Source organism: Aquarana catesbeiana, linkage group LG01 (assembly GCF_042186555.1).
Source record: "Aquarana catesbeiana isolate 2022-GZ linkage group LG01, ASM4218655v1, whole genome shotgun sequence".
NCBI lineage: Eukaryota > Metazoa > Chordata > Amphibia > Anura > Ranidae > Aquarana > Aquarana catesbeiana.
The window spans coordinates 768,899,298-768,923,389 of NC_133324.1; the positions used below are offsets into that span (position 1 = coordinate 768,899,298).

A 24,092-nucleotide genomic window follows, 5' to 3' on the forward strand; every position below is an offset into this window, starting at 1 on the left:
ATCGCATTGGAGCAGGGGAGGCTAAGGTGACGATTCTAGAGAAGAGACTGAAACAAGTAGAAGACACCCAGGCCACACAAACAGCATTGGTACTCACCCAGCAGCTGCACCTGGAAGAAATTGAGGATCGTAGCAGGAGGAACAACCTGCGAATTCGGGGGTTGCCTGAAGCTACTGGTTCAGAAGACCTGGCAGCGACAACACTGGCTATATTTAGAAACACAGCAGGAGAGAACTTTCCAACTTCTATGTTCTTTGATTGGATACACAGAGCATTGGGGCTGATAAACACTGACCCAAATCGCCCGAGGGATGTGATCTGCAGGGTCCACCAGTACGTGCACAAAGAGATCATCCTACAGGAAGCTTGGGAAGTGAGAAACATTGAATTTGATGGGGCCACCATCCAGATTCTGCCAGATCTCTCAAGAGCCACCTTGCAGCAGAGGGTGCTGCTAAAGCTGGTGCTTGAAATAGCCCAACACTCCAGCATTACATACTGATGGGGTTTCCCCATAGCAGTGACATTTAAGAAACAGTCACAGTTCTTCACTCTACGCTCACCATCGGAACTCTCTGCGTTGTTCTAAGTTTCTAGAAGCAGATCCTGTAGCTGTTCCGGATTGGCTCCAAGTGATCCCGCCGCTTTGCCCCCGTTTAGGAGGATCGAGCCAGAGAAGGCCACAGAGAGACCGGCGCAGATCCTGTATCACATCACCGGAGGAAGACAGGGAAGCTTAGTGGCGGATGCCACAATGGTGAGATCACACACTCTTTATGTACTACCTCTAATATTTCACCCCCAATAGTCCCCCAGTTATGCCCACCTATTTTGCAACTTTGTTGGAATCTCCCGCCAACTGTCCCATTTTGAAACCACCTATGCATCCTAAATATGCCCTCCGGACAAAAACTTAGGATGACCCCTAACACCCTATCCTTAACTGAACATCAAACCAATGTTCTGGTAATTGGGTGGGATATGGACTGTGGGAGGTGAGTGGAAAGTGGGGATCGGAGAGAAACATAGGGATAGATACCTGCCCTGGAGAATTCTCTCATGGTGGTACCTTTTCCCATTACTGCAGTCCCCTGGAAATGGCCCCTGAGAAGGGCATGCAGGAGAAACATCCCCCTCCCCCTACATGATCCTCAAAGGACTGCCTCACTGCAGTACGTCCTGTCATACTCCAGAACTGAAGGTGCTCATAAGGGACAGGATCAATTGAAAACAGGGAGTTGACTAACATGTTAATTGAGGAAGACTCCCACACGCGATAAGCAAGAATGCTTAGTCCCAGGATGCATGAATCCACATATAGTTCAGGAGACAACATGAGACTATATGAATCAGCCAGGGGTCAGCGGAACCACTTACTCCTAATGGTGATTTTCTCCATACAGGTTGAAATGAAGACATATGTCGGTTTGATCATTGTGGAGGAATGAAGTACAACAGACAGTCAGATAGATTCCAGGGAGATTTTAGAAATCAACATGGTTCATGGTTCTTGGAGGCCGTTGGCAGTCTCCCCCCTCTCATCCCCTCGGCAGGATATAGACGGGGGATGACCAAAACTGACCACATACCCATCAAAACCAATCCTTGAGTACCCATAAATTCCCCCCATAATGGGTCACCTCAAAAGTTATTATAATATCTCAGGGTGGGACTAATTTGTTTACAATACATGAGGGGAATGGTCACCTAGTATGTGCTGATGAATTTAAGACTCATGGGAGCTGGACATAACGATCCATAGACTGCAGCTATACTCCCTACACACGTGACGCTATATATATATATATATATATATATATATATATATATATATATATATATATATATATATAAAAGTTATCATCCGTGCACTTATTTACATGTTGGTTATTTTTTTTTTTGTGCTCCCACGTTACATGCCAAAGACATTCCTCAGGGTTGGGGGGGGGGAGCTGGACAGGGCCGGGTTGACTCTCCCAGTCGTAGTCTAACCTCCTCCCCAATAGGCCGAAACACCTTCCCGGTGTTAACCGAAGTGTGTTTCTTTGCAGAACGTTGCATATAATTGTTTGTTTAACAATCAATTATTAGATAGGACAATTAACACTTGTCCGTTTTCCCTATTTTTTTTTAGAGTTAACCTTGCTCTCTCGTCTTTCTCCTATGCTCCATTTCTAATCTCCCCACCTTTTTACCCTACCACACCAACCCCCCCCCCCCATCCCTAATCTATTTCCAATCCTACCCCTTAGCATGGGTGTGATGGACCACATTAATATTTTTTCACTGAACGCTAAAGGGTTAAATGTACCCGAGAAACGCAGTATGCTCTTGAATGATCTCAAAAGAGCTAGAGCAGATATAGCGTTTATACAGGAAACCCACTTAAAATCAGGTACACTGCCGTGTTTGAACAACCAGGTTCTACCCGACGACTTACCATGCCACGAACCCAACTACAAAATCTAAGGGAGTATCTATACTCCTTGCAAAGAATATACTCTGGACCTGTCGTGACACTAAAGTAAATACAGAAGGGAGGTATGTGTTTATTAAAGGACTAATAGGAAATGTACTGGTGACACTAGCCACGGTTTATGCACCAAATGACGGACAAGATACCTTCATACACAACACACTTACCATTTTGACGGATTTTGCCGAAGGGCATTTGATTCTGGGAAGGGATTTTAACGCAACGTTGAACCCCACAGTAGACACATCCTCCGGCGTCTCATCTCTCCGAACCAGTAAACATAAACGCATTACCCGCGTTTTACATGAAGCCCAATTAATATACATATGGAGGCTTCACCACGCAGGGGAAAGGGATTACATGTTCTTTTCGTCCCCACACAAAGTATATTCCCGTATCGATTACTTCCTGGTACCACATAGCCAACTAGAGGCAGCACAAGCCCCAGAGACAGGGAATATCACTTGGTCAGACCATGCACCCATTACCATGCGCTATACCCTTTCACAGACCTCGACGACCAAAGCTAAGTTTTGGAGACTAAACGAAAGCCTACTACAGACCCTCTCAGTACTGACAGACGTTACCAAAGAGCTAAATCAGTATTTCTAACCAACGACACTGATGACTGTGACCCAGGGATACTTTGGAAAGCCCATAAGTCTGTAATTAGAGGGGTGCTGATTAAACACGGGGCACACATCAAGCAAGAGTGGGAAAAACAACTATCAATACTCCTGCATAAGATACAGGAATTAGAATCTGAACACACAAGGAATCCGATACTTCGCTAAAAACAGAATTACTGACTCTCCGCAGACAAACAGTACACATACTACAATATAAGGCTAAAGCAGCACTACAAGCTTGTAGGAAACTCTCCAACGAATCAGGAAATAAATGTGGGAAATTACTGGTCAAAGCAGTCAGACAACAGAGACTACGCACATACATCCCACATGTCATCTCATCCGCAGGACATAGGAAAGTCATGCCCACCCAAATTGCAAATGAATTTAAGGCCTATTACTCTTCCTTATATAACCTCCCGAAGCAATGTATTAGTGACTCAACAATAAAGAATTACCTCAATTTGTCAGACATTCCCAAACTCTCGGAAGAAACTGAAGTGGCATTGGAGGAACCCATCTCCTTGATGGAACTACAATGCGCTATCAAAAACATAAAGCCGGGTAAGGCGCCGGGCCCCGACGGGTTTACCCTCCAATATTATCAAACCCTCTTACCAATACTCAGCCCATATGTGATCAAATTGTTTAACAATCTCACAAAGGGAGGTCACCTTCAAAGAGATACCCTAAGAGCACACATCTCCCTCATACCTAAAGAGGGAAAGGATCCAACGGCTTGCGGCAGATATAGGCCTATATCCCTTCTTAATATTGATCTAAAACTTTTTACTAAAATACTGGCCAATAGATTATCACAGCATATGACAGACCTGATACACTTGGATCAAGTAGGTTTTGAACCCTCAAGAGAGGCTAGGGATAACACTACAAAAGGTACTTCATTTGATACATAGGGCTTCAGTGAACAAAACTCAATGCGTCTTTCTCAGCACAGATGCTGAGAAAGCCTTTGACCGGGTGAGTTGGGAATTCATGTCCTCTGTCCTCCAACACACTGGACTAGGTGAGAACATGCTACACTGGATTTCCAGTATTTACTCTATCCCAACGGCCTAGGTCAAAGCTAATGGAGTTCTTTCTGAACCCTTCACTATCTCCAATGGGACCAGGCAGGGGTGCCCCTTGTGGCTGCGTAAGGTAGAGGACATTAAAAAACTGGAGGACTTAGTGCTCACAGCACAACACAAACAAGAAAAACACTAGAAAACCTGGCGGTTATGGTATATGTTTATTTTCTCTGCTGAAGGGCAGACCTTACTAAACGCTTAGAGTCACGAGGAGACTGATGGAAAGATAACGCGAATATCTCGTTCATTACGCTCATGTGGAACAATATCACCTCCCCCTTCCCTCTTTCTCTTTCTCAATCCCCTATCCACTCAACTGATGGGTTTATCTTTAGCCAACCTGAAACTGGCCTCTCTCTTCGGTCTTTCTAGTGTGGTCGGAATACAGATAAATCAGAATATGTATGCAGCCCAGAGACCAAGACATCGTATGAAAATATGTATACGAGTCAGGGAATAGTTATGGTCAAAGGGGGTGTTGTTTATATCCTATGCCATCCACATTATGACTGGAATCTTAGTTTTCTGTTAAAGACAAGTATGTAAGTCTGACCGTATATTACGGCCACAGTTGTATTGCATTTCTCTGTATTCCCTTGCCTTGAAAAATTTAATAAAAAACTTATATTTGAAAAAAAACAATGTATTAATAGAAATAATGCGCTTCAATCATCCTGACACCATATTAACCATTGTGCCATAATTATTGAAGCGCCAACACCAGCCATTGCCCTGATAAATTGCCCGCAAAAAAAAAAAATATTTTCTGTCAGTGCCCCTCCTGAGACTCTGAATCCGCCCCTGGTAACAGACCTGTGCAAATCTCAGGACTAGGCACTGTACACATCATTACTGCCCTGTTAAGTAAATAGTTTAATGCTATATTAAAATATGGCATTAAAAAAATTAAAACCAATGAATGACACTTTCACTGATTTAGGATGCAGAGAGACTTACAGTAGAGCACAGCACTGGACAGGGAAGCGGGAGCTGCCAAAATTAACTTTTCCTGTTAACAAGCTGGTGATTGGTTACTAGGCGGTATGCCAGGCCCTGCCAATTTGCTCTTTGGGAGTTGAGATTGTGCAGGACTAACCCTTCCTCAGGGCTGTTCAAAAAGTAAAAGGATACACTGAAATGGATATATAAAACTATATATAAATATGTAGAAATGGTAAGTAGCATCCAAAGATTAACGTTTACATAATTGTATATGAAAAATTATTATAACAATCAAAACCCATAGGCTAAACCCATGGGTGCTGTATGGAAAGAATATATACATACATATCTACAGTATATATGATCTGAATGAGCATCCCTACTAAAACCTGTAGCCAGTATGAATTATATGTAAGAACAAGTAAAAAGATATATCTAATATAAAAATAAATATATATAATTTATAAATTCGAATTATATGTAGAAATGACAACAGGTGCAAAGACATATATGATATAAAAATAAGAAGGGGTGGCTATGGAACTGATGGCTGGGGGTGGTATGGGATGCGGGATGAGCTGGGGATGGGTACCTGGGGCAGTGTGTGGATAAGTCGATGCCTGTTAGCAGCTGTTTATGACATGCATCCTCGAACGGTACTAGAATGCAGTGAGAGTCAAAGCAAATGCTGGAACAGAAAGAAGGTAACATGGGGAGGGGGGACAGAGGGGGAGAACATGAGGAAAAAGGGACAACATGACGGCCAGCGGAGATGGGCCGAATAGAAAGGAGGGGAACCACTTGTGATCCCAGCGGCGGTAGGGGAGATAAGAAGGCTGCAGGGGAAAGCAGCTGATGTGCACTGGAGGCATTAGCGAGTACACTGGCAGGGGTTGTGTGATCTGGTGAGAGTGGGGGGGAGGGATCTGATGTCTGGCTGAGGGGTATGTTGGTGTCGGGAGAAACCTTGGGCGATGGTGACAGCTGACAGAGGGAGATGAGTGTGTAAGCTGGCCAGCGGGGTCTCCTATGAGTGTACATGGGGACCAGTAATGAGCAGGCTGGTGTGATGTGCTCCGGTGGCAGCTGCACTAATTGCTAGGTGGGGGAGAAGAGGAGGGAGGTAGCGCGGAAATAAGAGGGGTGATGCTAGGGGGGGAGGACAGAGGAGGGGTGGTGAAAAGCTGGACATAATCGAGAGGAGGGGGACTGCAGGGAGAAGATACTAACCGGACGGATTGGAATCAGAGTGCCGGCTGAGACTTCAGGGGCAGCATTGAGAGAGGAAATTGGCACCAGAATTTGAGTTTGACAGGTGAGTGTGGCTTCAGATTGACAGATGTGATGCCGATGCGGTTTCTCACTCACCCTCAGCTTATTTTCACTCACCAAATGCGAGCAGGCGAGTGGAAATTTTAAGGGCTGCTGTAATGTAATCCCTTATTGTACCTGTGGTTTAATTAGCCTAAATATTGCTTAAGAAAGCACAAAGTGTAGCAAGCTGTACAATGTGTAATGGCACATTACAACTAATTAAATCTCACCCCCCAAAAAAAGTTAGCTTTTAGCAGCCAGGACAGTGAAAGTGGATTGCTGTGATCTACCAGCCCCCTGGACCATTATCGAGTTTCCTTAATGAGTTTTCTGCCTGGCTACACCCTACTTTCTCTCTTCGGAAATTCCCACAATTCTTCTCAGTGATTTCAACATCCCTGCTAATACAAACACTCCTGCTACTTCTAAACTTCTTAGTCTAACCTCTTCATTTGACCTGAAGCAATGGGTACAGGCTTCTACTCTGATGGCAACACCCTTGACCTTGTATTCTCCTACCTATGCACTCCATGCAACTTCTCAAACAATCCTTTTTCTATCTCCTACCATCACCTTATTAGTTTCTCTCTCTCCCTTTCCCTCCAATCGCTTAACCATCACCCTTAGAAACTTTTGCAACTTCAACTCTTCTCTCCTCTATTCTGCTACTGACCACCTCTATGACAAAATCTCTCCCCTGTCCTGCCCCAACCAAGCCACTTCCATCTACAATAAATCCCTGTCCTCCACCCTGGACAAGCTCGCTCCCCTCACTACACGCAGAATCAGGCCTCGACCCCTACAACCCTGGCAAATATATGACACTAAAATTCTCAAAAACGTAGTCGCGCTCTTGAGTGTGTGTGGCACAAGACCAAGTCTCTCAAAGACTTCAACCAATACAAATCTGCCCTCCAAAAATACTATTCTTTCCTCCACACTGCCAAGCAGACCTATTTTACAACCCTTATTAACACCTTCTCAACACCTTCTCATCCAGTCCCCGTAAACTTTTCTCTACCTTCAACTCTCTACTTCGTCCTCCTCAGCCTCCACCCACTGACTCACTCACTGCCCAGGAGATTGCTAATCACTTCAAAAACAAGATTGATACAATCCGTGATGAAATCTCCACTGTACAGGTATCTCCCCCAGTTAAGACCCCATATCAACAGCTACAATTGACACTCCCCTTATTCAAATCTGCTACAACAGACAAAGTTGCTAAACTCCTTTCTAACGCCCACCTAACCACCTGCCCCCTTTACCCTATTCCCTCTCAAACACTACGGTCACCCTCTGACTCTATCCTACACTCTCTAACCCACATCTTCAATCTCTCCCTCACCTCTGACATTTCCCCAATGCTCTAAAACATGCACTGGACACCCCCATACTTAAAAGCCGTCCTTGGACCCTACCAATCTTAACAACCTACGCCCTATATCCTTGCTCCCCTTTTCCTCTAAACTCCTTGAACACCTGGTTTACAACCGAGTGACCACCTCATTAAGAATAACCTTCTTGATCCCCCTCAATCTGGATTTCACCCTCAACACTCCACAGAAACTGCTCTTTTAAAACTCACAAATGACCTGCTAACTGCAAAGACACTATTCTGTACTCCTACTTCTGGACCGTTCAGATGCCTTTGATACGGTTGACCACCCCCTCCTCCTCAAAAAAAAAACTTTACTCCCTTGATCTCCGTGACTGTGCTCTTCAGTGGCTCTCATCCTACCTATCTCAACGCACCTTCAGTGTCACTTACAATTCTACTTCCTCCACTCCTCTTCCCTTCTCTGTCGGGGTCCCCCAAGGTTCTGTTCTTGGACCTCTTTTATTTTCAATTTACACCTCTTCCCTGGGTCAGCTGATAGCCTCTCACGGCTTTCAATATCATTTCTACGCTGGCGACACAAAAATCTATCTCTCCACCCCTCAACTCACTCCATCAGTCTCCTCACACATCACTAACTTACTAACAGACATATCTGTATGGATGTCACACCACTTCCTCAAACTCACCTTGTCCAAAACCGAGCTTATAATATTTCCTCCCCCACATTCTTCTTCTCCTGACTTATCTGTCAAGAGCAATGGCACAACCATCCACCCATCCCCACATGTCAGCATGCTAGGTGTTATCCTGGACTCTGAAATCTCCTTTCGGCCCCACATCCAATGACTTTCCAAAGCTTGCTGCCTCCACAACATCTCCAAACTACGTCCCTTTCTAACCAAGGAAACCACAAAGCTCCTGATTCACTCCCTGGTTATCTCTCGCCTTGACTACTGCAACTCCATCCTCATTGGCTTACCTTTAAATAGACTATCCCCCCTTCAGTCCATCATGAATGCTGATGCCAGACTCATCCATCTTACAAACCGCACAGTGCCTGCTACCCCTCTCTGCCAATCCCTCCATTGGCTGCCACTTGCCCAACGAATTAAATTCAAAATACTAACATTAATTTACAAAGCCATCCACAACTCTGCCCCCAGCTACATTACTAGCCTAGTCTCAAAATACCAACCTAATCGCCATCATCGTTCCTCCCAAGACCTCCTGCTCTCTAGCTCCCTCAACACCTCCTCCCATATGTGCCTCCAGGACTTCTCCCGAGCCTCGCCCATCCTCGCTACCCCAATCTGTCAGACTGTCTCCAAATGTATCCACTTTTAGGCGATCCCTGAAAACTTTCCTCTTCAGAGAAGCCTATCCTGCCTCCATCTAACAACTGCACTATTTTCTCCATTAGCTCATCCCCCACAGCTATTACCTTTTTGTATAACTTGACCCTCCCTCCTAGATTGCAAGCTTTAACGAGCAGGGCCCTCTGATTCCCCCCTGTATTGAATTGTAATGTAATTGTACTGTCTGCCCTAATGTTGTAAAGTGCTGTGTAAACTGTCAGCGCTATATAAATCCTGTATAATAATAATAATATAAAACAGGAAAGGGATATAAAAAGATATCCAAGGAGTTGAGAATGCCAATCAGCAGTGTTCAAACTCTAATCAAGAAGTGGAAAATGAGGGGTTCTGTTGAAACCAAACATCGGTCAGGTAGACCAACTAAAATTTCAGCCACAACTGCCAGGAAAATTGTTCAGGATGAAAAGAAAAACCCACAAATAACTTGAGGTGAAATACAGGACTCCCTGAAAACATGTGGGCTGTTTTAAGATGCACAATAAGGAGGCACTTGAAGAAAGATGGGCTGCATGGCCGAGGCGCCAGAAGAAAGCCATTACTACGCAAATGCCACAAAGTATCCCGCTTACAATATGCCAAACAGCACAGAGACAAGCCTCAAACCTTCTGGCACAAAGTCATTTGGAGTGATAAAACCAAAATTTAGCTTTTCGGCCACAACCATAAACACTACATTTGGAGAGGAGTCAACAAGGCCTATGATGAAAAGTGCACAATAAGGAGGCACTTGAAGAAAGATGGGCTGCACGGCCGAGGCGCCAGAAGAAAGCCATTACTACACAAATGCCACAAAGTATCCCGCTTACAATACGCCAAACAGCACAGAGAAAAGCCTCAAACTTTCTGGCACAAAGTAATGTGGAGTGATAAAACCAAAATTTAGCTTTTTGGCCACAACCATAAACACTACATTTGGAGAGGAGTCAACAAGGCCTATGATGAATGGTACACCATTCCTACTGTGAAACACAGAGGTGGATCACTGATGTTTTGGGGATGTGCGAGCTACAAAAGGCACAGGAAATTTGGTCAAAATTGATGGCAAGATGAATGCAGTATGTTATCAAAAAATACTGGAGGAACATTTGCATTCATCAGCCAGGAAGCTGCGCATGGGACGTATGTGGACATTCCAACGTGACAATGATCCAAAACACAAGGCCAAGTTGACCTGTCATTGGCTACAGCAGAATAAAGTGAAGGTTCTGAAGTAGCCAGCTCAGTTTCCTGACCTCAATATCATTGAGCCACTCTGGGGAGATCTCAAACGTGCAGTTCATGCAAGACAGACCAAGAATTTACAGGAACTGGAGGCTTTTTGCCAAGAGGAATGGGCAGCTTTGCCATCTGAGAAGATAAAGAGCCTCATCCACAAATACCGCAAAAGACTTTAAGCTGTCATTGATGTTAAAGGGGGCAATACATGGTATTAGGAACTGGGGTATGTAAACTTTTGAGTCATTTGGGTAGTTTCTGTTGTCATTATAATTTAAAAAAAGAGTAAACAAAGTTGACTGATAATAAATGGCTTCCACCAAACACTAACCATGAGTGAAAGAAAAGTTTGTGTTACCATTCAAAAAAAAAAAAAATATATATATTATATATACACACACTGTAAGGGGGTTAGCTCAGCAGCGGGTATGTGTGACCCCCTGGTCAGTTTGACCACTTACTACACACGTAGATTCCCTATCTAACAACTGGGTGCAGCCTTGTGCTGCCCCAGTCCCTATCTCTCTTTTAGAAGTTTGCCACACAGGCGTTAACTCACCGCACAGGCCAGATACCACACTCCCCAGTCTACACACACAGAACTGGTTCCAGGATGGAGCATCTCCCTAAGCATTCTAGGGTTTTTTGTATAGGTCTTAATGAGCCCACTTACTTCAGCTGGGCTCATTGACTCTTCCTCTGCAGGATTCCCAACACTCCCCCTAGTGGTATAAGTCAGCATAAAGCCTGAACCTAGGGCATACATATTTCCCATCCTGGATGCAACCAGGTGAATATATATATATATATATACACACACACATACATATATATATACATACACACACACACACATATATATACAAAGACACACACTCATGTGAATTAGTAAGTACACCTTATTGAAATTGTTGACTTTTTTAACATATGTGAACAGATAAACATTAGACCTTCTTTCAAACAATGCCTACAGATAAAAGGTGTCATACTTGAATAGAAAAATAATATATAAAATAATATTAGAATCTGCCTTTTCAATCATTCAAAAAAAATATCAATAGATGTAATGATGAAAAAGTAAGCAGACCTTGGCCTCAGAAGCTGGTATTGCCCCCTTTAACAGAAATTAGTTGCAAGATGTTCGCGAGTTTTCTTGCATGAATTGCCCTTTTTAAATCCCTGAAAGTTTCACTGGGATTCAAAGAAAGATCCATTTACACTTCAGCTTCACCTTTTAGGCAGATGACCCCACATTCCTATCAAGCACACTTTGATATGATACAGGATTCATAGCTGACTTGGTGATCTGCAAGTGGCCCAGGCCCTGAAGCAACCCCAGACTAACATTTCAACTACAATGCTTCATAGTTGGTATGAGCTTTATCTCCTGAAATGTTACCTTTGGTTTGCATCAAATATATCTACTGCTACTGTGGCCAAACAACTATCACGGACTCCTCGGTCCACAGCATGTGGTTGCAGAAGACCTGGTATATGCCTATATGTTCAATGGCAAACTAAAGTCCTGCTCTAATGTTTTTTCTTTCTAACAAAGGCTTTCTCCTGGCACATCCCCATGCAGGCTGAATTGGTGCAGTCCCCTTTGACTGCTGAAACATACACTTTGACACTCACGCAAGAGTTAGCTGCACATCATGCAATTAAATTGAAAGGAGAAGTACAGCCTGAGCTTTTTAGGCTGGGCTTTTTCTCTGGGTCACAGGAGTGAAATTCGTTTTGCACCCCTGTGACCCGTTTTCAGCGAAGATCGGTCTGAAGTCTGCTCTCCGCTGACGTCACTGCCATCAGTTGAGGCAGCCCGTCATCCTGACTTTCCAAGTCTGGATACGCCAGCTGCCTTGATTGATGCCAGTCTCAGCGAGCCACTGAGACGGCAGCTCCCTGCCCCTCCACAGCTCAGCGCTCCAGTGAGCGTGGAGAAGCAGAGAGGAGAGACGCTGACTGACAGTCAGCAGCTCTCCTCTCAGGGATCTGTGAAAACCGAGCCATCAACGATGTTCAGTGGCTCGGTTCTCAGTGCAGAAACGGCGGGGGACAGCTGCAGCATCGGTCTGATGCTGCATCCACCTAGGTAAGTAAGAATCAAAGATAAAATAAAAACCCCATACTTCTCTTTTAAGGGTTCTTAAAGACTTATTTTAGCATAATAGGAAAACAAGATTCTATGCCAGCACATCTTGGTATAGTTATAATCTTGTCCATAATCACATAAAGCAACAGACATCATTGCTGGATCCCTGGCTGGATCCCTTTTTTGAGGTAGCAACAAATGGGAAGGTCTTGGGCTGAATGTTCTGGGATTACTAGTCTGGGCAAATTAGCAGTCATATCAAATCTAAATGCTTGTAGATTGTTTTCATTATGGTGGAATGACTGATTTAAAATGACAGACTCATAGGTATTCCCAATGCTCTTTCTGAAGGCCTTAGGGAGCACTTGTTTATAGCAGGATAACACCACTCATTTCAATAATAAAGAGAACACTAGACCCTAGATATTTGAGAATTAAATAAGAAACATCCCAACTGAATTCTCCCCAAGGATGTTCTAAACATTGGACCCTAATGTGGAACACCTAATTCTAATTTAATGGATTTGAAGTGGTAGTGATGTTGGGGCACGCTTACTTTTTCCACATGACAAGTTAACTTTTTTTGCTAATCTAAAATATGGAATACACCATGCAAATTTCATGTGTAATTTGTTCACGTAAATCAAATATATATGTGGGCACTATTTAAACTAAGATCTAATGTTTGCCTACTCAAATGTGTTGATAAAGGCAACAATTTCCATGGTGTGTGCTAACTTAACATGACTTAATACACGCACATGGGTGTCTATTTATAAATGTTTTCACATTAGATTCACACAACTTTAACCCAAGATTCCCACATTTTTCAACTGAATACAATTTGAAATGTGTAAATTATTGGTGAAAGTTGTAGGAAAACATTTATAAATAGACCTCATAGTATATTTTATAATTTTTTTTGGCAATACTATACAGTTTATTTTACATCAGATTACTCCTTCATCCTATGCAACCATAAAGAGAAAATTCCAGAGGAGAACACTGATGCGACAACATAACTGCAAGTAACTAAGCACTTTGAGAAAAAAAGGGCAATATTCCAGACAATGAATCAGAACCCATATTGTGTGGATTACAGTACATAATGTGAATATCTTGAATTGATATTAGTAACTCCACAAACTATAATATCAAATAAGCCCGACTATATTAAGAAAAAAATGACTTAATTCTTAAAACATGCATTTCATCACACATTTTAAATGTTTTTTAAAAACAGGTTATACGTATACAATATATTAAAATGTTACAAAAGAAAAAAAAAAGTCTTAACCTTCATCAATCTTATAAAAGTACTAAAGATTGCAGGATGCAATGTGTCATATTTCACATGCAATTGTTGTATTCATTGATTGTAAGATGTAACTGCTGTTTAAGAAAGTGAATCCATCTACTGAATAATAATGAATAATGAAATAATGTCTTTAGAACCCTGTTTGTCTGACTATAAAAAGGCAATGAAATGCAGTCTTGCTTGCTGACATTTCAAGCAATTACCTGAGTGAAGGTACTTGTTTGTAAGGTAGAGACCTGCATGTGCAGTATTATCCTTTCGATGAGTGGTTTGGGACCTGTTAAAAAGCCAATCCTTAATCTGAGGAAGAAGTAACATAAGATTATTGTTCTTTATGAAGATAACACAAGAAGCTATGCAGATTCAACATATCTGATACATACACTGAGCAAAATTATAAACGCAGCACTTTTGTGTTTGCCCCTATTTATCATAAGCTGAACGCAAAGATCTATGACTTTTTCTATGTATCGTCTATGTATCTATGCATTTTCACCTCCAAGATCGTCTCTGACCAACCACCCAGACAGCTGCTGCAACAATCGGTTTATACGACAGTGTGTTCCAGTTCCTGCCAATATCCAGCAACTTGGCACAGCCATTGAAGAGAAACGGACCAACATTTCACAGGCCACAATCAACAACCTGATCAACTCTATGCGAAGGAGATGTGCTACACTAGGTGAGGCAAATGGTGGTCACACCAGATACTGACTGGTTTTTGGACCCGCCAATACAGTAAAACTGCACATTTTAGAGTGGCATTTTATTGTGGCTGTCTAATCAGCATCTTGATATGCCACACCTGTGAGGTGGATGGATTATCTCGGCAAAGAAGTGCTCACGAACACAGATTTAGACAGATTTGTGAACAAGATTTGAGAGAAATAGGCCTTTTGTGTACATAGAAAAGTCGTAGATCTTTGAGTTCAGCTTATGATAAATAGGGACAAACACAAAAGTGCTGCGTTTATAATTTTGCTCAGTGTATATACCAAACACCTTCTATAGTCTAACTAAATTTAACAGTGCACACGATTTTGCTGATGTATGGTTTAAAACAAAATGAACACATCCAGAACCAGACTTACCATTGGGCATGGTAGTCTTGTGGCACAGGCAAAGAATCAACATTTTGCTGAGCAGTCATTGACCACACATTTTTTTCCATTCATCAGCAGAATTGCAGTAAGGCTGTCATTACCAAGCTTCCCTTCTGAAAATTCTGGCTGCCTGATTTATATGCTAGCTCATTTTAGTACTTTAAAGTTACTCACCTGGAAGAAGTATGCAGATAAAGATTTCTGACTTTCCAGATGATCAACGCTGACAATCCAAATATTTTTTTTTCATGATACATTTACTAAGCGTGGATGGGGGAATGAGATGTGTATTTAGTCCCAAATTTCTGCCTACCTTCTCTGCCTAAATGATAGTGAATTCCTACACATGTTTGGATGCATCCACTGAAGGAAGCAGGACAATGAATTACAGATCTAGCTAAAGTTAAATATAACTTCTGATGTGTTTCCCTAGCTCCTTTCCCCTACCTTGCTCTTCTCCACATCTGCAATATTTTCTAACCCTACCTATTTTGGTCACACTTCAGACATTTAAAACTAGGCCACAAATCCCACGAAAAGATATGTTTCCATGACTACAGCTAATTATCACATATATTGAAATGAGTAGGCAAAGTTCAGTGGTTGTTCCATAATATACTTATAGAACACCGCTTAGCATATTAACCACTTCAGCCCCAGAAGGATTTAACCCCTTAATGACCAGGCCATTTTTTGCGATACGGCACTGTGTCACTTTAACTGACAATTGCAAAGTTGTGCGACGTTGTACACGAACAAAATTGATGTCCTTTTTTTCCCACAAATAGAGCTTTCTTTTGATGGTATTTGATCACCTATTTTTTTGTGCTATAAACAAATAAAGGCCGAAAAAAACAAGCATATATTGATTGGTATGCGCAAAAGTTATAGCGTCTACAAAATAGGGGATAGATTTAGGGACTTTTAATTATTTTTTTTTATCGTTTTCAATGGTAATGATAGCGATCTGCAATTTTTAGCAGGATTCCCTTATTGTGGCGGACAAATCTGACCCTAAGAGACACTTTTTGGGGACCAGTGACACCAATACAGTGATCAGTGCTAAAAAAAAAAAATGCACTGATCAATATATAAATGACACTGGCAGGGAAGGTTTTAACACTAGGGGAGATCAAAGGGTTAACTGCGTTCCCTCAGTGTGTGTTCTAAGTGACGGGGGTGGGCTCACTGGGACAACACAGATCGCTGTTCCTGAATACTAGGAACAGCCGATCTCAGTGTTGTCCCCTGTCGGAACGGGGATCCGCCTTGTTTACGTAGGCAGATCCCCGTTCTGCCTCTCCGGAGCGATCGCAGGTGGACTCTATAGAGCCTGCCGCTCCCCCCGCGCCCAAAGTATCTTATGCACAAAATGACGTACAGGTACGACGTTTCACGCAGCCAGGTCGCACTGCCGCAGTATATGTGCGGTGAGCGGTCTGGAAGTGGTTAAGTACAGTAAAATCTCCAGTACCTGCATGCATTCATAATGCATTTCTACAGTTGGGCAAGGCTGTGGTTTTGCACAGGGGTGAATGCAAGCTGCACTTCTCTCTTAGACGAACCTACAAAATACTGATTATCTCAATCAATTACAGGATTATCTCAGGCCATGTTTACACTTTGGGTATTTGGAATCGTGCAATTCTGCCCATGATTCCAGATTGCGCTAAAATCATGGCAAAATATGCAACACACATTTAGGTACCACTGGCACCCCAAACTTGGTTAATGGGCTCACGCTTTGTAGTATGAAAAAACATGGTAAAAAAAAATGCAGCGGTAGGTCCCGTAATAGTTGCGCAAATGTTTATCAAAATTATATTTTTACGAAAATTTCCCTAATGCATACAGAGCTGGTCAGCTGCAAGTAGTTCAGGTCTTCCGCATGCCTTTATGTTGGTGGCAGTTAAACGGTTAAAGGATAACTTCTTTCATAAAGCAAATCTAAACCCAAAAACAAAAATGTAACATTGCAGCTTAGGACTCATGCACACTGGATTTTTTAATGCTGCTCTTAAGGGCATCTGGCGTTTTATTTGTTCTGCCTCTAAACACCCCTGCACGTTACCCCGTGTATCCTATGCATAGCAGTGTTTAGGTGCATCATGCATTTACAAGTGTGAATACATTTTACTCGACACAGCCGTGTGGGTGTCATACGATCTGGTTGCTATCACCATGGCAAAGAGAGTTTTTGAGATGTTTTTTTTTAGCTATTGAGGTTCTTTCTGAACTCTGGGATATATCTCACCCCCAATACAATGACAAGTCAAAACTGTGGACAGACAAAATCCCATTTAACTGAAAACTAGTATCCCTTAATGAAAAGCAGAGGGATAAGTGCATATATTTATGCATTTGTAAAATATGTACAGTATGTGTATCTTGTTACAGAATATGACGTATTAACCCTTTTTTTCTTTGAATTTTTAAAAACATTTTTCAAACATGTTGGAAGTCATTATGAAACTGTGTTAGACGTGACCTGACCGAACATGAGAAAGTGCACATGGTGGGGCCCCAGCTACTCAAAGAAGGCAGCACATACAGTGCGCAACTCAAAACACTAGACAGTAAGTATATATTTTGAATACTATACAACCTCAATTCCAAAAAGTTGGGACACTGTAAAAATCGACATCAAAAAAGAATCCAAAGATTTGCATATCTCATAAGCCCCTATTTTTTTATTCACAGTAGAAAATAGAAAACATATCAAATGTTTAAACTAAGAAAATAACATTATAGAAATACTTTTATATTTTTTCCTAAAATGCTACATTTTCTCAGTTTAGAGTCTTTAGACGTTTGATATTTTCTATTTTCTATTGTGAATAAAAAAAAGGGTTTATGAGATTTTCAAATCACTGCATTGTATTTTTATGTAGATTTTACACAGCATCCCAACTTTTTTTGGAATTGGGGTTGTATTTTTTCATAGTTAACATTCAAAGACTTTTTTGTAAATTAAAAAAAAAATAAATAAATAAAAAAGTAAAACATTAAATTTTTTTTTTTTTAAAGAAATTTTTTTTACTGGAAATATATATTTTAATATAATTCTCTCTTTTCAGGACAACATCCAACTTTGGATCAGAGGAGAGGGAGCCAGAGGGGGAGGAACCTGAGGAAGAGTAGGTGGGAGAGTATTCCGTGCCTTGACGAGCACTGCAGGTTTTACCCCAAGCAACACCTGAAGGTACAGATGTGCCACTATCTATCTTTGTAATTTCCGTGCATTTTTGTAATTGTTTTTCATACTTTAAGACACATACACGTCCATCAGAGACTGTGGACCTGGACGTCGGCAGCGTCAGAAGGGGGCAAGGGTGACTTCACAAACTGAGAAGAGGATTTTGCCATTGCTGCAGGAAGGGCATAGTGTGGATGCATTTTTAGATTCAAGTAACCCATGTCTTTGTCGCAACATGTACCATGTACTGGAGGACTTTGGTTGAGACCTTAAAAAGCAGTGCATGCATAGCATGTATGCTGTTGTCATGCAGTACTGTGCTGCTAAACTGAGTGGTGCGCTACCCCCAAACTATCCAAGCATTTTTCATTGTCCTTCCATGTACCCCGGGACATCAGCAATGCCATATACCCCCTCATATGTTCTTTCCCCTCCTCCATGCCTACCCCCACATTCCTATGGAAAACAACCTGCTCCCTCCTTTCATTTTCCCCAATCCACATGGGATTTTTCTCCTCTACACCTGCCCCCACCTAACCATTCCTACGTAGAACCCTCCTTTCATTGTCCCCAATCCCCACAGGGATCCCAAGGGGATAATTCGTTGTCCCTCTCTATGTACCATCAAGTCCAATTTCCTTTATTCTGATCTGGGCTGTATGCCTTTACCTCCCACAGAAGAAAAGGACCCAGTTTTTCCTTAATGCTTGCTGTTGAGGGCTCCAATGCAATTGGAAAACTGTTTCTTCTTCCAAAATGCATTTATAATTGATTCCCACATCTCTTCCTTTGGCTCAGGCATAACCACTTCATGCAACTCCTCCAACAGTGCCAAGAAGTGCCAAGAGGAAGTAATGGTGCAAGGAAGGATGCAAAGGTTTTTCCTGTGGCCAGAAACCTATAATAAAAGGTATCATCCAAAACATACACATAGGAGAGAAAAAAATATGCATATGAACAAAGTTAAAAATTGAAAAAAAAAAAAAAGACACTTAAGAATAAAAAAAAAATAGCAAAAAATAAATAAATAAATAAATAAATAAATGTTGAGGAAAAAAAAATGGGAAAAAATTACCATGGTAGAAAAAAAAAAAGCATAAAAAAGTGAAAAAATGTCAATAAAACCAACCCTGTATATTGTGTGTGTAATATATGCACACATTTTTACAAAATAGGATTAATGTAATCTTATCAAAATAACATACCTAAGTGTCACAAGGAGACATTCCTCAGGTGACAGGCTTATCCTCATCTGGGTGCTCATTCTAGGAAGTCATGGCCTGAGCCTCTCCAGAAAGTGATTGAAGGAACTAACAAACTTGTGTGTAAAGTTAAAGAATTTATCAGGATAATTATGCAGCTCGGCATACATGTTTGCAAAGTATCCTGAAGAGAGACGCTGCAATATCAAGGGATGGTTCAAGAAGCAATGACAACTGCTTCTGCTCCTCTTCTCCAGCTGTGTTTCTCCTCACCCACCATAACATTATCAGCAGTATGTTCTCATCAATTTTGTGCATGACGGGATCCATAATGGACGCAGTGAGGAAATACAGATAGCTCCTGAAAAATACAGTGCTCTCTCTGCTCTTACAATGGTGCTGAAATATGAATATTTTAATTTTCATGAAGTCATTGTAAGTGGGAGTGAAAAATAGAAGAGGGGAGTGTTTAAAAAAAAAAAAAAAAAAAAACCCTTAAAAACGCTGAAAAAGGCTAAACGCGTCTAAAAGCTTTTGCAAAATACGGCTAACAGCACGTTTTTCATTTTCCTGCCAGTAGTGCTAATGGGAATTTTTATAACGCCCAGTTTGCATGAGGGCTTACAGTCCTTAGATGTGATGGCTGCATTCGTTTTCATTTCTCAGTCTTTTTTCTTTAATTTTCACCTGGGGATCTTGACAATTACTTACGGTATAAACAGACAAAAAGGAGACAATATGCCCTACTCCAATCCTCCTATCTCAGCGCTTAAGGATATTCGGTATAAGAAGATGGAAAATATAAAACCGCAGTGATTTGACCTGATGTCACCTGATTCTAAATGAGATCTCTCTCAGCAGCCACTTAATACAAAAAAATATATAAATATGGATGAGTAAATAATCACTATAGATCAACCATTAACCCATCAAAGCGGCGCTATTCTCAGTCCTAAATGCTGACTGATAAATCAAAAAGTCTTTGTAAAATGCAGGCAAAACAAATGCAGGCAGGAAAATTCCAGCAAAGACACAAAGGCTAGGACTTAATCTGGAGTCTCTTAAATGTATAGTAGATCTGATGAGTGCACCTTTCACCATCTATTAGGACACCTTGTGCTGCACACACCCCGCAATCAACCTTGGAGGACTTCGGGAGTAATCGGAGTAAGGATACTATCCAAGGCCTATTAACCTCTCGGTTCCGGTGAGTTTGAACCCCTTGCGGGGTGTGTGCAGCACAAGGTGTCCTAACAGATGGTGAAAGGTGCACTCATCAGATCTACTATACGTTTAAGAGACTCCAGATTAGGTCCTAGCCTTTGTGTCTTTGCTGGAATTTTCCTGCCTGCATTTGTTTAGCCTGCATTTTACAAAGACTTTTTGATTTATCAGTCAGCATTTAGGACTGAGAATAGCGCCGCTTTGATAGGTTAATGGTTGATCTATAGTGATTATTTACTCATCCATATTTATATAATTACTTGCGGTAGTGTATCTATGGAGGGATAGTGTTACCCTAGGCTGTTCCCCTACTTTAGACTATATTTACCTCTGTTTCCTTATGTTCACAATATAGTGAGGAGGAGTTCTGTAGTTTAAAGAAGACAGGCTGATAACATTTCTTGAGATGTCAATTCAGCGCACAGTAAATTACAAGGACACTAAATTTCTTGTAGGATCAACATGTTGCAAAAAATGTACTAAGCCTGAAAATAAAAAAAAAAGGTATGTAGCCACCACATCTGACTGATAAGCTACAATATATTAATTTCCGTTGGGGTTTAGATATCCTTTAAAGACTGTCACCACAAATGGATTTTCTACTTTGCCTGAGTGGAACATGTTTTGATCTTCAAACTTTTACAGTTCCAACTCTGGAATGGCCTTGAAACTCAGAAAGCAAGCCTTTTTCGACAAATCTCCATTCATCTAGAAATACCCATGAAGAAGTCACCAAGAGCATAGTGGGACTTAAAACTATTTTGTTTCCTGCTCTCCTGTGAATTCACTTCAGCAGGTGACAGCAGAAACTGAGCATGGATGGACAATTACAGTTAGCTGGGTAAGTACTGATTTTACAGGTTCCAGGGCAGTTTTAAAGAACCAGTGGATAACTGATTAACCCTGTTAGTCTCCATCCAGTATGAAAAGAAAAAAAGTCTACTTTAGGACCAGTTTTGCTTTAGCTGCAAAATGATGATGAAACTACACACCTAAATTTGGTTAGTTGTCATCAGATAAAACTGTTCCCATGAGTACATGTACTACATCTGATGTAATGTTCCAACCTGTGTCACAAAAATTCTACACAGAAATATTTCTCTGTTAAAACTATATAAAACTACTTTGTCAGTCAAGGCTGTTTTACTAATAAAATACCTGAATGTCAGAACAAAAGTCATCCCATAATCCTCTTCTGTGAACTCAGTATTTCACACATTATCATAATTAACACCGCAAGGCAGGGGTCTTACTGTACCAATGCATCATTGATCTTACCCGGAAGAAAGGACTTTCGACATGGAGTCTGCTCTGATAACGCGCCCATCAACATCCATTGAGAGAAAAGATGGAGCCCAAGGCTATAAAGAAAAAAAAATATTTTACATGTGTCAAATTTACACTGTTATAAAACCGAAAGCCTCATAATATTTTTTGTGATGGGTTCAGATGATTCCGGATAATTATTTAATCAAAAATGGGAAAAAACTTCCAGGACAGATTCAGTAAGGATTGAAATCACGATTAAATTAACATAATATTAGCTTAGATGTCTTTGGTGCATACACAACAAAAGCAACAATTTAAAAGTTAGCTTTGTTGTTGAATTGCCGGGGTAGAGGTAATGAGGCCAATTACTAAAGGGGTTGAGGATGTTCACACAAAATACAGTCAAGATTCACTTGAATTATTTAATCATGCGAAAAGCAAATTCTTGTTTATTTCATCTGCACTACATGACTGAATATTCTAACTTTAACTCTTTTTTGTGTGAACATTTTCCTCCTTTGGAAAGTCAGCCTTGTTAAAACAGCACTACTGTATATGTGGGGTGACTTTAGGGATGGCTGTTTTAGTTTCAGATTGATGGGATCTTTACATCTCTTGTGACCCAGTTGTCTTCTAGACCTAAAATGTGCATCACAATGTACTTGAAATAATGTTCCTTTTTTCTTAGAGTAGGAAAACCGAAAGTTATCCTTTGTATTGGGTTAAATGAATGTTTTGTCTAGTGCTAGGGGAATAAGCAAAAATGCTTACTTTTTTTTGTTCACAGACAACTGATGCTTTTTCGCACTCTGGCATGTGGGCAGAGCGCTCAATGTCTTCACATACAATGCTGGACCTCTCTCCTGCATTGTACATGATGACCTTGGAAAGGCCACGACTGGACAATCAGTGAAGAGAAGCAGCTTCACCCATGTGGTGGGGAGGAAGCCTGCAGGAACATTTAACTCCTGCATATATTTAAACTCTTCCATATATTTATGATTGAGCTTTAATTGTTGTCCAGAGTTTTTGTTTGCTGGCAGATGCAGGCTAAGGTACTGACTGATAAGCTCACATGATTGGTTGTACCAAGACAATAAAAAAATAATAATAAAAAAAAAAAAAAAGTACAAATTATGTCATCCTGTACAAAAAAAAGAAGGTTCTACCTTGTTGAACTGGAGAAAATAATAGGGGTCATCCTCCACAATAATTAAATCATACTCCCGTGCAATCTGTTAAAAGAAAAGATACATTACCAGGCATCTATCTATTCCAGAAATATGCACAAGAATTCATTTAAAATAAACCTAACTAATGACAAGGCTCACATTTGGTTATAACTAGCACTAGTGGCAAGGCTAATATGATTTTATAACCAATTGTAAGTCCAATATTTGTTGAGAATCATCTTTGGTGACATGGCTTACATTTGTTGAGAACTATCAGTAGCAGGTCAATACTTAGAGGTGCAAGGTCTAATGGAAAGAAGGAAATTATAATCATAAAATGATGTTAAGTAGTGATGGCGGCCAGACCACGCCGGCAGGACAGGAGACACTTTGGGACAAGTCCTTTATTAAAAAATAAAAATGTCCCACGATGTAAATCCATCTCACGCCGCCAACGAGCCGAAAAAAGAAAAAAAAAGCCGCAGCAGCTCCAGCAGGACTTGGGAGGCTCCCGCCGAGCCTGTTTACATCACCGAGTGGCCCCGCCTTCAGCTATATAACAGCTGTCACTGAGAAGAAGAGTCACTCGGTGGGAGCCTCCCATGGAGGCGGACTTATTGCAGCTTTTTTTTTTTTTTTTTGGCTCGTCGGGCGACGTGAGATGGATTTACATCCTGGGACATTTTTATTTTTTAATAAATGTCCCAAAGTGTCTCCTGTCTTTTTTAATATTTGACACTTTTTTTTTGTGAAATGGTAGGGGTACAATTCACATAGGGGGGGAGGCCGGAATCTGGGGATCCCCTTGTTAAAGGGACTTCCAGATTCTGATAAGCGCCCCACCCACAGACCCCCACAACTACCGGGCAAGGGTTGTGGGGATGAGGATCAATATGGTGTTTATGCTGGTGTTGATGGTTATGTCTTTGTACCCTTTCTTATGGAAGGAGTCTGCTAGTGTTCTGAGATGTTTATCTCTGTCTTCTGGATCTGAAGATATTCAGTGGTATCTGATGGCCTGGCTGTGTATGATGGCCCATTTAGTGTATTGGGAGTGAAAACTGGAACTGTGAAGATAGTTGCATTGGCCAGTCAGTTTCCTGTATATTGAAGTGCGAAGCTTGTCATCC

At 41.3% G+C, this 24,092-nt stretch overlaps 1 protein-coding gene across 3 annotated transcripts in view; it reads right to left on the bottom strand.

The window, feature by feature from the left end:
- Positions 1 to 24,092, bottom strand: part of AADAT (aminoadipate aminotransferase) — a 118,420-nt gene that overhangs the window by 21,952 nt on the left and 72,376 nt on the right. For all 3 annotated transcript variants that reach the window (XM_073606388.1, XM_073606371.1, XM_073606380.1), the window contains exons 7-9: positions 22,960 to 23,025; positions 21,800 to 21,882; positions 14,000 to 14,096 (exon numbers count right to left, since the gene is read on the bottom strand). In XM_073606388.1, coding sequence (XP_073462489.1) covers positions 14,000 to 14,096; positions 21,800 to 21,882; positions 22,960 to 23,025 — 246 coding nt within the window. The remainder of the gene's footprint in view (positions 1 to 13,999; positions 14,097 to 21,799; positions 21,883 to 22,959; positions 23,026 to 24,092) is intronic.